Source organism: Marmota monax, unplaced genomic scaffold, assembly GCF_021218885.2.
Source record: "Marmota monax isolate L192 unplaced genomic scaffold, Marmota_monax_Labrador192_F-V1.1 WCK01_AAM20220418_F8-fsc00021, whole genome shotgun sequence".
In the NCBI taxonomy this organism is placed as follows: Eukaryota; Metazoa; Chordata; class Mammalia; order Rodentia; family Sciuridae; genus Marmota; species Marmota monax.
This window is the reverse complement of record NW_026695228.1, coordinates 14931947-14943975: the sequence shown is the minus strand read 5'-3', so window position 1 is coordinate 14943975 and position 12029 is coordinate 14931947. Positions and strand designations below refer to the sequence as shown.

The window sequence follows — 12029 nt, the reverse complement described above, 5'->3', positions numbered from 1 at the left end:
AAGTGGGATAACTGGGTCAAATGGTGGTTCCATTCCAAGTTTTCTGAGGATTCCATACTGCTTTCCAGAGTGGTTCCACCAATTTGCAGTCCCACCAACAATGTTTGAGTGTGTCTTTTCCCCCACATCTTCGCCAACATTTATTGTTACTAGTATTCTTGATAATTGCCATTCTGAATGGAGTGAGATAAAATCTCAGTGTAGTGTTTAATTTGCATTTCTCTAATTGCTAGAGATGTTGAACATTTTTAAAAAATTTATTTGTTCTAATTAGGTATATATGACAGCAGAATACATTCTGATTCATTGTATACAAATGGAGCACAGCTTTTCGTTTCTCTGGTTGTACATGATGTAGAATCACACCCTATGTGCAGTCATACATGTACCTAGGGTAATGATGTCCATCTCATTCTATCATCTTTTCTGCCACCATCTCTCCCCTTTGCCCAATCAAAGTTTCTCCATTTTCCCAATGTCCCAAGGGGAATCATATTTCTTCTGTGGAGTGCCTATTAAGTCAAAAGAATCCCTCTTGACTAAAGTTTTTCTGGAAGGCATAATCATTCAGGATTATCTTTAAAAAGCTATTAAAAAGTACATAAAGTAGAAAAATGTTCTAGGTAGTGAATAGTACTGGTGAGTTTTTGCAAATTCAGTTGAAAGGTTAAAGGAAGTAGAGATGTACCATCAGTACGCATCTGTAAATTATAGGAATATAAAACTTAAGGTAAGGGGACCAACCATCCCAGACAAATACGTGTTGGTCTCTAAAGTTTCAGTAATAATCAAAACCAAGTAGAGTTCTTTGAGATACTTGACAAAGGCGAATTATGAAAAAGTTTTTGCTGAAGGAGTAAATGTAGAATAAGTTTTTCTCTTAGAATCCTTCACTATATCATTTAAATCAATCAATAAATTGCCAATATTAATTAAGTCACCAAGATGCACTTTTGGCTTTCAAAAGGCCAGTTTACCCCTAATCACCTCAACATATCCTGACTTCTGGAGCTTGGAGGATCTTAAAGATAACCCAGTCTGATCACCCATGTCACAAATGAAGTTACCCAGGTCCCAAAGAGCATGTCCTTGACTATGGGCCCACTGTGAGAAAGGCTTCTTCCCTGTTCCACCCAGAAGGAATCCTATAGGGGCCCAGGAGAATCCTGTAGCTGGTGAAGCCCTGGTTGCTCAACAGTGTCCATGCCCCAAGCCCTGGAACCTCTGAATAGTTATTGGCAAAAGGGACTTTGTGGTTGAGGTTAAGGTCCTTGAGATGTAGAGATTATCCTGGAATCTGGTGACCAATGGAATCAAATGAGTCCCTGTGAGTGGGCGAGAAGTCAGAAGAATAAACCGGTGCCATTTAGATGGAAGAGAGGTCCACTCGTGCTGACTCTGAAGACAGAAGAAAGGAAGCAAAGTTAGGAAGTGCAGATAGCTCCCAGTAGCTATGCATGGCCCTCAGGTGACAGCCAGCAAGGAAACAGGGATCTCAGCCCTACAGCTGCAAGGGCCTTTATTCTGCCATTCAATGCAATGAACAAGAGAATGGGGGCTTCCCTAGAGATGCCAGGAAGGAGCCCGACCCTGCCCACACCTTGATTTTTAGCATTGTGAGACCCATGTTAGGCTTCTGGGTGGCAGAACTGTAAGATAATTGACCTGTGTTGTTTCAGCCTGGTTGTTTGTTACAGCAGCAATTGAAAACCAGTACAATATGGTAGTGACAGACTTCTCTTTTTTTCAGAATATTCTGTTGTATTGAACTGATGTCATAGAAAAAAATTCTAGAACAGTCAGTCATAAAGAAGGACCAATGGTTCAAATGCTCTTGGGTGTATTATTAAAAAAGTGCTATCTGAAAATTTCAGGGAACCCAGTGTAGGTAGAGCGAATTCCCTGCAATCAACATTAAAGTTGCTGCAGTGGCTACTCTTTCCCTCCTGCTCGGGGCACCGAGGGCCTTTGGAAACACTGGTGGACTGGTAAATGAGTATATAGTGGGCAGGAGCTGGGACAGGTAAGATGATTCCCATCTAGAGGAGACACTTGTCAGAAAATTCACTTTTTTTACTCATCCGATGATGATTTCGTTTGAAAGAGTCATTTGTGGATTCATTCATTCAACGAAAAGTCACTGAGCGCTAGGCCATAAGTTCTGGGTATAAAACAGAAAACAAAACAGACCTGGTTGTTGCACTCTGGTATGGAAGACAGGCAACAGGCAAGTGAACAAGGTCATTACTGATAACATCACAGAGAAAATTGAAACCTTCTTCTGTGATGGTGCAGGGGTCTAGAAATTCTCTTGGTAGTGGTGAACCATTTAAGTTGAGAGCAGGCGAAGAAAAAAATCAAGCCTTGTAGTGGTTGGAGGAATCATGTTCTAGGCAGGAGGAACAGCTGGTGCAAAGTACCCGTGGTGGAGGGAGATTGGCCTGTTCAAGGACAGGAAGTGGAGTGAAGGCAAACAAAGGGGAGTAGTGTGGAGTCAGGCTGGAGAGCTGCTTGGGGGTTAGATCAAGAAGGGGCTTGTCAGCCAGGTGGAAGAGTTTTTTGATTCTGTTTAAAATACAGGGGAATCCACTGGAATTAAGTAATATGATTGGATATGTGTACCCTACTCTCCATCCCTGGTACTGGGGGTTTGAATCCCAGGACATTCTACCACTGATTTAATTTTATTTTGAGACAGGGTGTTGTTAAGTTTCTGAGGCTGGCCTTACCTTGCCATCCTCCTGCCTCAACCTCCTAAATAGCTGGGATTACATGTGCCACCATGCTGGGCTCTGGGTACATGTTTTTAAGAAGGCCTTTGAGCTGCTACCTGGAGACTGGGTTTAGGGGAAGAAGGAAGAACGTGGTGGAGGAGTATAGTTTGGAAACCTCCAGTTAGTCAGAGATGGTGGTGGTTCGGACCAGGATGGTGGCAGAAGGGGTAGTGAAAAGTGGATAGGTTTTGGAAGAACACCACAAGACTCTCTTTTGGATTGACTGCTGAGGAAGAGGAAAGAGAGAGGACTCAGCATGCCTTTTATGAGTTGAGATGGGGCCTGCCTTGTGGGAGACAGACAATATTGGCAGAAAATATTGTTTGCTCTGTTGGGAAATGCAAACAGCCTTTTCCCACATGCATCGAAATTCAGTTCACTAATAACATGGGGTGCAAACAGGGCTCAGAAAAAGCTAATGTCCACAGGATATCTAGTGCTCTGTGTATTTAACTCATTTGCTCTTCAACACAATTAGGAAAGCACTATTTTAAACTGTCATGCATGAGAAAGTTAAGAGACAGAGAGGTTGAGGAACTTGTCTGAGATCACTGCTGGGATCAGCTGACATCCCCACTGCTGAGAGGAAAAGCTGGGATTTGGCCCCAGGCAATCTGAGTGCCAAGTCTGGGCTCACAGATGCCAGACCCTCCTCCAGAGAGCAGCTGGTGTGGTGACCACGCCTGCACCCAGCTACGCAGCTTGAAGCAAATAGTTGCAAGCACAGCTTGTATTGCTTATGAATGTACTCATTTCTAACTTTTACCCATATTGGAGATTTCCCTGTTCTCAATAGGAAGCAATTTTAGCCCTCAGAGGACATTGTGTTTGTCACATTGAGGGAAGGGAGCTACTGGCATCTGGAAGCCAGGTGTGCTCCTAAAGAACTCCAACGCATAGGTCAATCCCAAGAACAAGGAATTTTCCAGTGCAAGTGCCAAGGCTGAGGACCCCTGTGTGGGTGAATGCAACCCAAAGGCATGCACTCGTGTTTTTGGATAGTGACAAACAGGACGTGCAACTGATTGTCCAATTTATAGATATTGAAAAAGTGTTAGGGGCCGAGGGGGAGTTTCCAATTGCTTCTTTTTCTTTTTCATTTTGGATATCAGGGGTGCTCCACCACTGAGCCACATTCCCAGCCTTATTTTGTATTTTATTTAGAGATAGGGTCTCACTGAGTTGCTTAGCACCTCATTGTTGCTGAGGCTGGCTTTGAACTCGCTATCCTCCTGCCTCAGCCTCCTGAGCTGCTGGTATTATAGATGTGCCACTATGCTCAGCCTTCCAATTACATCTTGTGTGAGGAAAGGGACACAACACAAAACAGGTCAATCATCTGCTAGATGTCATAGAATGGACTGCAGAAAATAGGGGCTCAGAGGAGAAAGGGAACTTTCACAAAAGATCCATCAGCCTTCAAGGAGTAGGCATGTGGAGTGGGAACCAGAACAGGAGCAACATTTGGGTAGGGAAAGGCAGAGTAAGGTAGGGCCGTGTGGATAGGGAAGAACCAAGCATGAGGGCACCAGGTAAGACCTGGCAGGTGCAGGGCCAATGGGGAGTGGTGCCGAGAGGTGCAAAGAGGGAGCATAGTGAGAATTCTGGGTTGTCTGAATTGGTTCCTCCTGATAGAGGGTGAGCAGGGAAAAGCCTGGTGGTAGAGGGTTTGGAAACCAAGTGTGATAAGGAAGAGGGAACTAGCAACGTTCCCTAAGTGATGTGTTTTGAGAACATCCCTCAGTTGTGGTAGAAAACACCAGCAGCATGAGTTGACCCCAAGGCATGGAGACCAGAAGGCTGCCTGCAACTCAATGTGCAGTGATAAGATGATAGGATTAGGTGGTGGCAACAGAAATGGAGAACGCTAAACTCAGAGTCAATTCTCACCAGGCACTGTGGTGCACGTCTGTAATCCCAGCAGATTGGGAGACAGAGGCAGGAGGATCATGAGTTCAAAGCCAGCCTCAGCAAAAGTAAGGTGCTAAGCAACTCAGTGAGACTCTATCTCTCTATAAAATATAAAATAGGGCTGGGGATGTGGCTCAGTGGTCAAATGCCCCTGAGTTCAATCCTCATACCCGTCTCCAGAAAGAGTCAATTCTCCAAGGCACCCTACAAATGACCCCATTCTGGAGATGAGGAAGCAAAGACCTAAGAAGTCAGTGAGTCATCTAGAGTTTCCCAGCTAATAAGGGACGGGTCTGGGCTGCATCTTGATGGGTCTCCTTCTGTAGACAGTCAGGAAAGAGCTCGGTGGAGTCTGGTTTGAAAAAAAAAAAATCTGGGGAAACGACTGTGCAGAGAGTAAGACCACAACTTGGGGACATATTTAGAGCTAAAAGGCATCCGCGAAACAAATTCAACATGGCAGAAGTGTTTGAGTGCCAATGGTGGAATCATGATATATGGTCTTCTTTTCTCTTTTTCTGTTTGCCAAACTGTGTTTGATGACTTTTACCATAAAGGGGAAGAAAGAAGCCACTGTATCTGATGTTGGAGTGAAGGGAGTGAGACACAGCCCAAGAAGAAGTCAGTGGGTTTGTTTGAGGGAACGAATCAGGGAGGAGGGGAGACTTCAAGGGTGCAGTTTCTTTAGAAAATAGGGGGTCAAATAAGGAGAAGAGGCAGAGCCTCAAGTGCCCCAGGCTTGTAGTGACACGAGGCAGAGAATCAGGATAGAAGAAGGGAAGGTCAGGAGAGTTTTTTTTTTTTTTTAACACACCGAATTGTACACTCCTTTCTCGGCCCAGTGCCCTTCGTCTCCTTGGAGGAACAGTGTCCTAGTGATCTTGGTAGGAAATTACCTGAGACTCCACCCACTTTCTTGGCTTCTGTTGTGCGGGGCTACCGGGAGCCAGGAGAAGATGAAGGCATCCGTGATGCTCTTCCTCCTTGGCTACCTCATGGTTCCAAGTGGTGCTCGCGTCTTGGGGCGTTGCACTGTGGCTGAGATGCTCTTCAGAGGAGGCCTGGATTATTTTGAAGGTTACAAACTTGAAAACTGTGAGTAGGATCCCCGATCCCCCTCTGTCCTCCTTTCCCTCCATTCCCTGCCCAGGTATTCCCAGCTCCTCAGACCACACATTCTATTCCATCTTAGGGGTTTGCCTGGCTTATTATGAGAGCAAGTTCAACCCCTCGGCTGTGTATGAGAATGAGATTACAGGCCACACTGGCTTTGGCCTCTTTCAGATCCGTGAGGACCTGTGGTGTGACCATGGCAAGAATCTCTGTGGTGTGTCCTGTTCTGGTAGGTCACTTCTTTTCAGTCCATGCTGGCGCTCTGGGGGCTGCGGGGTCACACTTGGAGGTTGGCCTTCTTGATGACCAGAGTTCACATGCTGGGAGGAGGCAGCAGGAGGGTTCTGGGTTAGGCCATATCCACCACGGGGAGGCTGGGCATTGCCTTGCCAGGGTGGATGGTGAGAAAGGACCAGGTGAGTCAGGCAGCTAGCTGGGATGGAAAGATGGAGACCCACATCCTATGGGAAGAGAAACTGCTGCATAGAGGAGTGCGGAGGTATTGGAGCCCACCCAAGACTGAAGGGAGGGAGCAGAGGGTTCCCTGTGGGCCTGATGTCACCCACACTTGACCATTATTCTGTTCTTAGGGGAGACGGATGCTGCCTAGAGCATAGGTTTAGTGGTCACTGTGCATCCAGGTAAGGACGTACATTGGAGACCTCCACACCAGGCCACGAAGCCAGATGACTGCACTATCAGGATAAAGTCCTGGAAGTGAGGACATTCTAGACAGAGAGGGAAGCAGTTTTCCCTGGGAATTTGTAACCACAGCCAATTAGGATTCACCTAGAGGGACAAGAGCCTGTGCCAAGCACTCCAGACAGTTCAAGAGGAGCCCTGTGCCTGGAGGCAGGGTGGGGACAGAAGGAGCGCACGTTTTGAGGCCACTCAGAAGGTTGGCTCTGCCTCTTACAGTTGTGTGATTTGAGCCTCAGTTATCTGTGAAATGGAGATGATGGTAATAATACCCACCTCATGAAGCGTTTAGGCGTTTCAGTGTATGTCAAGCGCTGAGCACCATTTCTGGCACATCTATGGCATGGGGCTTGGGAACACACCTTCCCTTTTTTTCAAGGATGGGACGAGGTAGTTGAGATTAGGGAGTGTGTCTGCCTGCCTGTCTGTCTGTCTGTCTACATGCCACAGGCAAGCGCTGACAAAGTGGCGTTTATTCAGAAGAGGAGAGCTGGCACATGGGCTAGTGGGCCAGGGAGACTTTTAAGGACTGCAGTTTGGGATGAGCAGATCTGGGTTGGGAGATGATCTGAACAAGGGGCAGGATCCCTAAGCTGTGGGTCTCCTGGGTGGAGCACACTCCTGAAGGCCACCGTCAGTCTCCCACCTCAGCCTGTCCTGAACGTACGGTTGTAGAAAACAATGGGATAAGATTATGGAGTGGAGAGGGGGGCTGGGCACCACTGGACTAAGCCAGGGGCTTGGGGTTCTGGTTTGTAGGCAACTTGGAGGCAAGTGATGAAGTGATGTTTAAGGAAAAAACTATGAGCCTGGTTCAGGGAAAGGGGAGACTAGAAGGATGGGCAAGAAGACAGGTATTGCAAAAGTCCCAAGTGGGAGGTCTTGACTTCCACCTCAAGGAGGGACTGGTGCATAGACAGGTTGGTTCCTGAGAGGCATTGCTGGCCCCTCCCACATGCTGTTTCCTGTGCCTGGAACAATTTTCCTCTGGTGATTCCCTCAATCCCTTTTCCTTACCTGCCCCTTTAGATGTCCCATAACCCTTCCCTGGCCCTTCAAGTCTGAATCACGTGCCCCTGTTAATTGCCCACCCGTCAAGCTGCCTCACCCTTCCAGCTCCATGGATTACAGCTGCCTCTGACTCTCCTCTCCTCCAGCCTGCAGGTTCCATGAGGGGGTGGATGGCATTATCATGCCGGCCACTGTCACTCCATCAATTCTCATGGGACAGCTGACATATATGTATATTTTTAAGGGAAAAAACCTAATGGATTCTCTTTAAAAAATGACAACATTCTTCTGGTATTTCCTGAAAAACAGAATCTAGAAGTAGACTGACTCTTAGAATTACATGAAGCCTTTCTAGTGAGTCCTCTCTGCCTTCCCCACGTCATTCCGACTTAGCCGTCACATGGTGGTGTGATGTCATTCCAGTATATTCTCTCCTGCAGAGTTACTGAATCCGGATTTAAAGAAGACGATTGAGTGTGTCAAGAAAATCGTAAAAGGAAAACAAGGAATGGGGGCGTGGTAAGTGGCAGATCTTTACATGCCCCTATTAATGACTCTCATGCGTTACCTTTCATCTTGAGCTCAACCAAGTCTTGGCTATTGCTCATCCCACCTCAAAGGCCGCAGAAGGAAGGAAAATAATTTTCTGACAAATTGCCTCAAGATTTTCCCCAAATCTCGTTCAGGATTATATAGGATGCCAGGATGAACATACTTAAGATAACTCTCTCTTTTTTTTCCATATTTTTTTATTTGTTTTAATTAGTTACACATGTCAGTACAATGATCTTGACATATCAATACATTTGAATCAGATGGGGTATAATTTCTCATTTTTCTTTAAAATAATTCTCTGTGTATATATATCCCTGATTATTTTTTTCTTATAAATTCTTACAAGATTTTTGAATACTTTTGAGGTGCTTTTTTAAAATTTTTAAGATTTTTTTGTTCTTTTTAGTTACACATGACGTAAGAATGTATTTTGACATATCATACATACATGGAATATAACTTCCCCTTCTTGTGGTTGTACATGATGTAGAGTTTCACTGGTCATGTATTCATATATGAACATAGAAAGTAATGTTTGATTCATTCTACTGTCTTTCTCAATCCCATTTCCCTTCTCTTCTCTCCAATTCCCCCTGTCCAATCTGGTGAACCTCCACTTCTCCCTACTCCCAGCCTATTGTGAGTCAGCATCCACATATAAGAGAGGACATTTGGCATTGGCTTATCTCACTTAACATGATAGTCTCCAGTTACATCCATTTGCTGGCAAATGTCATAATTTCATTCTTCTTTATGGCTAAATAATATTCCATTGTGTGTATGTACCACATTTTCTTTATCCATTCATCTGTTGAAGGGCTCCTAGGTTGGTTCCATAGCTTAGCTATTGTAAATTGAGCTGCTATAAACATTGATGGGGCCAGGTCACTGTAGTATGCTGATTTTAAGTGCTTTGACTATATGAGGAGGGGTGGGATAACTGGGTCAAATGTGGTTCCATTCCAAGCTTACTTTTTTTGAGGTTCCTGATGTGTATTGTAAAATGCCTCTCTAGCAAGCTTGTACCAATTTGCATATCTGTAAAGAGTTTAGCAAGTGCCTCTTTACTGATCACAAAACCTTTGCCATTTGAAAGATGAATAATAATCATTCTTTTTTTTTGGCTATATATTATTGATACCCCATTAGGTATTTCCTCCTGTGTTTTTTTTACAGTGATATTCTTTTGTGATTTTTTACCCTGTCCCTGTCCTTTGCCCTTTTTTTTTTTAAAGCTCAAGTCATCAATATTGATTTGAAAGAGCTCTTTACAGTTCAGCATATTAACTAACTGTTGTATATTTGTTGCCAAAAATAACTGCATCTCTTAATTTCCCCTTTTGCCAGGTATTTACACAGGAGAGTCTTCTAAAATGTTCATGGTTGGGCCTGTGTCTGAATTCTCTTACTCAACATTATATTTGTTCATATTGTCACAGGTATTTCTTGGTCATAACGATATTCTCCTTTTTTTCCCTAAGAATTTTACTGCTTTCCCTTTCATACTTGACTCTACAACACCTTTTTTTTCTTTTTCTTGACTTATTGCTTTTGCTGGGATCTCCAGAAAATGCTAAAATAGATGTGAGGATAGTGACATCTTGTCTTGTTCCCAATCTTACAGGGAAGAAATTCATATTTTGTCATTTATTACATGTGATGCTTTAAGTTTTCTGAGCTATTCTTAGTTAAATTGAGAATGTTCCTTTCCATTTCTATGTAGTTACATGATTTTTTTGCTACAAATACATGTCTAATTTGGGTTACTCCACTTTTAGTTTCTTGGCAATTCTGTTAACTTATCCATCTTCTTTTTAAAATTCAAACTGCTGTCTTTCTTTCTAAAAGTATCTCTTTAGTTTTTTCCAGAGGTCATGTCTGGATATATCTTATGGAGGAGTTCAGTTTTATGAAATTTACTTGTGGATCCTGCGGTATGTTGTTTTCGGAAGAAAGTTCCTCCAAATTTCTTCTTATTTGCTCTTTTCTGTGTCTTGTAAATTAGGGACATCTCTGTGTGAACCATTGTTTTCAGGTTTGTTATTTGTATTTTGACTTTGTTTATAGTATTTTCACTTACACGAGTTTTATAATTTCACAAACTTAAATCCCTCAATCTTTTCTTTTGCAGCTTCTGGGTTTATATGACATTTCCTTCTTAGAAAAGTTTTTCATACTCTTAAGATTATAGAGAAATTGAGCCATATTTCCCTCTATGTTAGAACAATGCTAGACAAAACAAGCCCTATATTGAATTGTTTTTAAATAAATTAAAAATATAATTTTAACAATTTTTTGTTTTTATGCTTAAAATCTGGGCCCCCTTGAAATTTATTTGGGTATAAAAAAGGCCGGGATCCAGCTTTATATTTTTTTAAATGATCAGTCATTGGTCTCAACACCATTTATTCGTTAATCCATTTATACCCACTAACTGAATAGATTGCCTATTAAAGTGGATGTCCCCTCATTAAAGTTAACTGTTCCCTGAATGCTTGAAACACCTTTCATACATGGTCTTGACTTTCCAATTAATTGGTAAATGTGGCTGACCTTCTGGGGTAAGCGCTAACAAGCTAAAGTCATCTTTGTTGTATGTCCGGTCCTTACTTGCTCGGGCTCCAGGTGAAGTGACCTCTCATCAAGCTAATAGGCAGCCATGGTTTTCCCAAAGCTCAGATGGGGGCCACTCTTCAAGGTCAGGGCAGACAGGGGGCAAGTGGATCAAGAGCTGGGTGTCCCAGGAGTCCCTTCGGCATTGTCTAGCCCTTGGTGTTCCTGAAAATGAGTGTGTGTGTGTGTGTGTTTTCTGCTCTTCTCTATAGCTACAGTGGGGAGAGGGGGATGTGTTCCCTTCTTCCAGGATGGGACCCTCTACCCTGGAAGACCCCTGGAGGCCTGTCTGGCTGAGTTAGCTGCAGCTAAGCTGGTACCTCCCTAGCCTGTAGCTGGGTGCTAGCACTGGGTGGAGAATGAGGCAATAACTCTTGGGGGCACTAGGAAAAAAAAAAGATTGGAGAAACTCAGCTCCTTTGTCCTAGGAGGATTGGGGATTTGAAAGGTATTTAAGGAGTGAAGTAGGTGCACGGAAAGGTGAAAGGGGGCCTGGCCCAAGGACAAGTGTTCTGGACACACCATGTGACCAGTCAGAACTTCTCTAAAGCTCATTTCAGAGAAGCTAATCCTTACCTTGAAGGATTGAGGAGAACTTTGTGGTTCACGGTTCAAGCCCCTCTAAACCATCAGGGGCTTAAGTTGCAAGGTGAGAGTGGTATGGACCTGGGACAGGGGAAGCACCAGCCTTCATGTCAGGGTATGGTGTCTCAGGGGCCAGGCAAGCAGTATGAATGGACTGGGCTGGGGTGGGAATCCTGGGATCCTGAGCGCTCACTTTAAGGAGTCCTCCCTCCTGATCATTCTCCCTGACCTTCCTTTCTGTAGGCTCAACTGGATCCGGAACTGCCAGTTTTCTGACACTCTGTCGCGGTGGCTGGATGGGTGCAGGCTGTAGCTCAGAGGTTCTGCAACACTCAGAAGCTGCATCTTGTGACAGAAGAGGCTTCTCTCTTTGCCGCTTCACTTAATCCTGATATTATCTCACCACTTGACAGCTCTGGATGGACAGGGGGAAAGTTTGCTTTATTCAGGGATGTGGGATACAGAATAAACCAAGTTTGTTACTCATCTTGGGCCCAAGGTCTCCAGTTGTGTATCATGATGCTTAGTGTGATCACCATGATTTGCCCTTTTCGTGATTTATTATTTAACCTCGGATGGAGGACTTGGAGGAAGGAAACTCTCTGGGAGACCAGATGTGTCCACAAATGCCAATATTAAATAGAGAAAAGAAGAATAGACACAGTGGGAAAATAAGGAATCAGAGAAGAGAGGAAGAGAGGCTGGGGCAGGCAGGGCCTCCCATCCCATCCCTGGGACACACAGGTACAGGGAGGAGACCACGAAATC

At 44.3% G+C, this 12029-nt stretch overlaps 1 protein-coding gene across 3 annotated transcripts in view; it reads left to right on the top strand.

The window, feature by feature from the left end:
- Positions 1 to 11747, top strand: part of Lyzl4 (lysozyme like 4) — a 72215-nt gene extending 60468 nt beyond the window's left edge. The window contains exons 1-4 of one of the 3 annotated variants that reach the window (XM_046437609.1): positions 5642 to 5780; positions 5878 to 6027; positions 7949 to 8027; positions 11505 to 11747. In XM_046437609.1, coding sequence (XP_046293565.1) covers positions 5642 to 5780; positions 5878 to 6027; positions 7949 to 8027; positions 11505 to 11574 — 438 coding nt within the window. In that variant the 3' untranslated portion in view covers positions 11575 to 11747. Of the gene's footprint in view, positions 1 to 5641; positions 5781 to 5877; positions 6028 to 7948; positions 8039 to 9410; positions 9429 to 11504 lie in introns of those variants that run through there. The other 2 variants (XR_006850274.2, XR_009226072.1) reach the window with 2 other exon arrangements.
- The last annotated feature ends 282 nt before the right edge of the window (positions 11748 to 12029 follow it).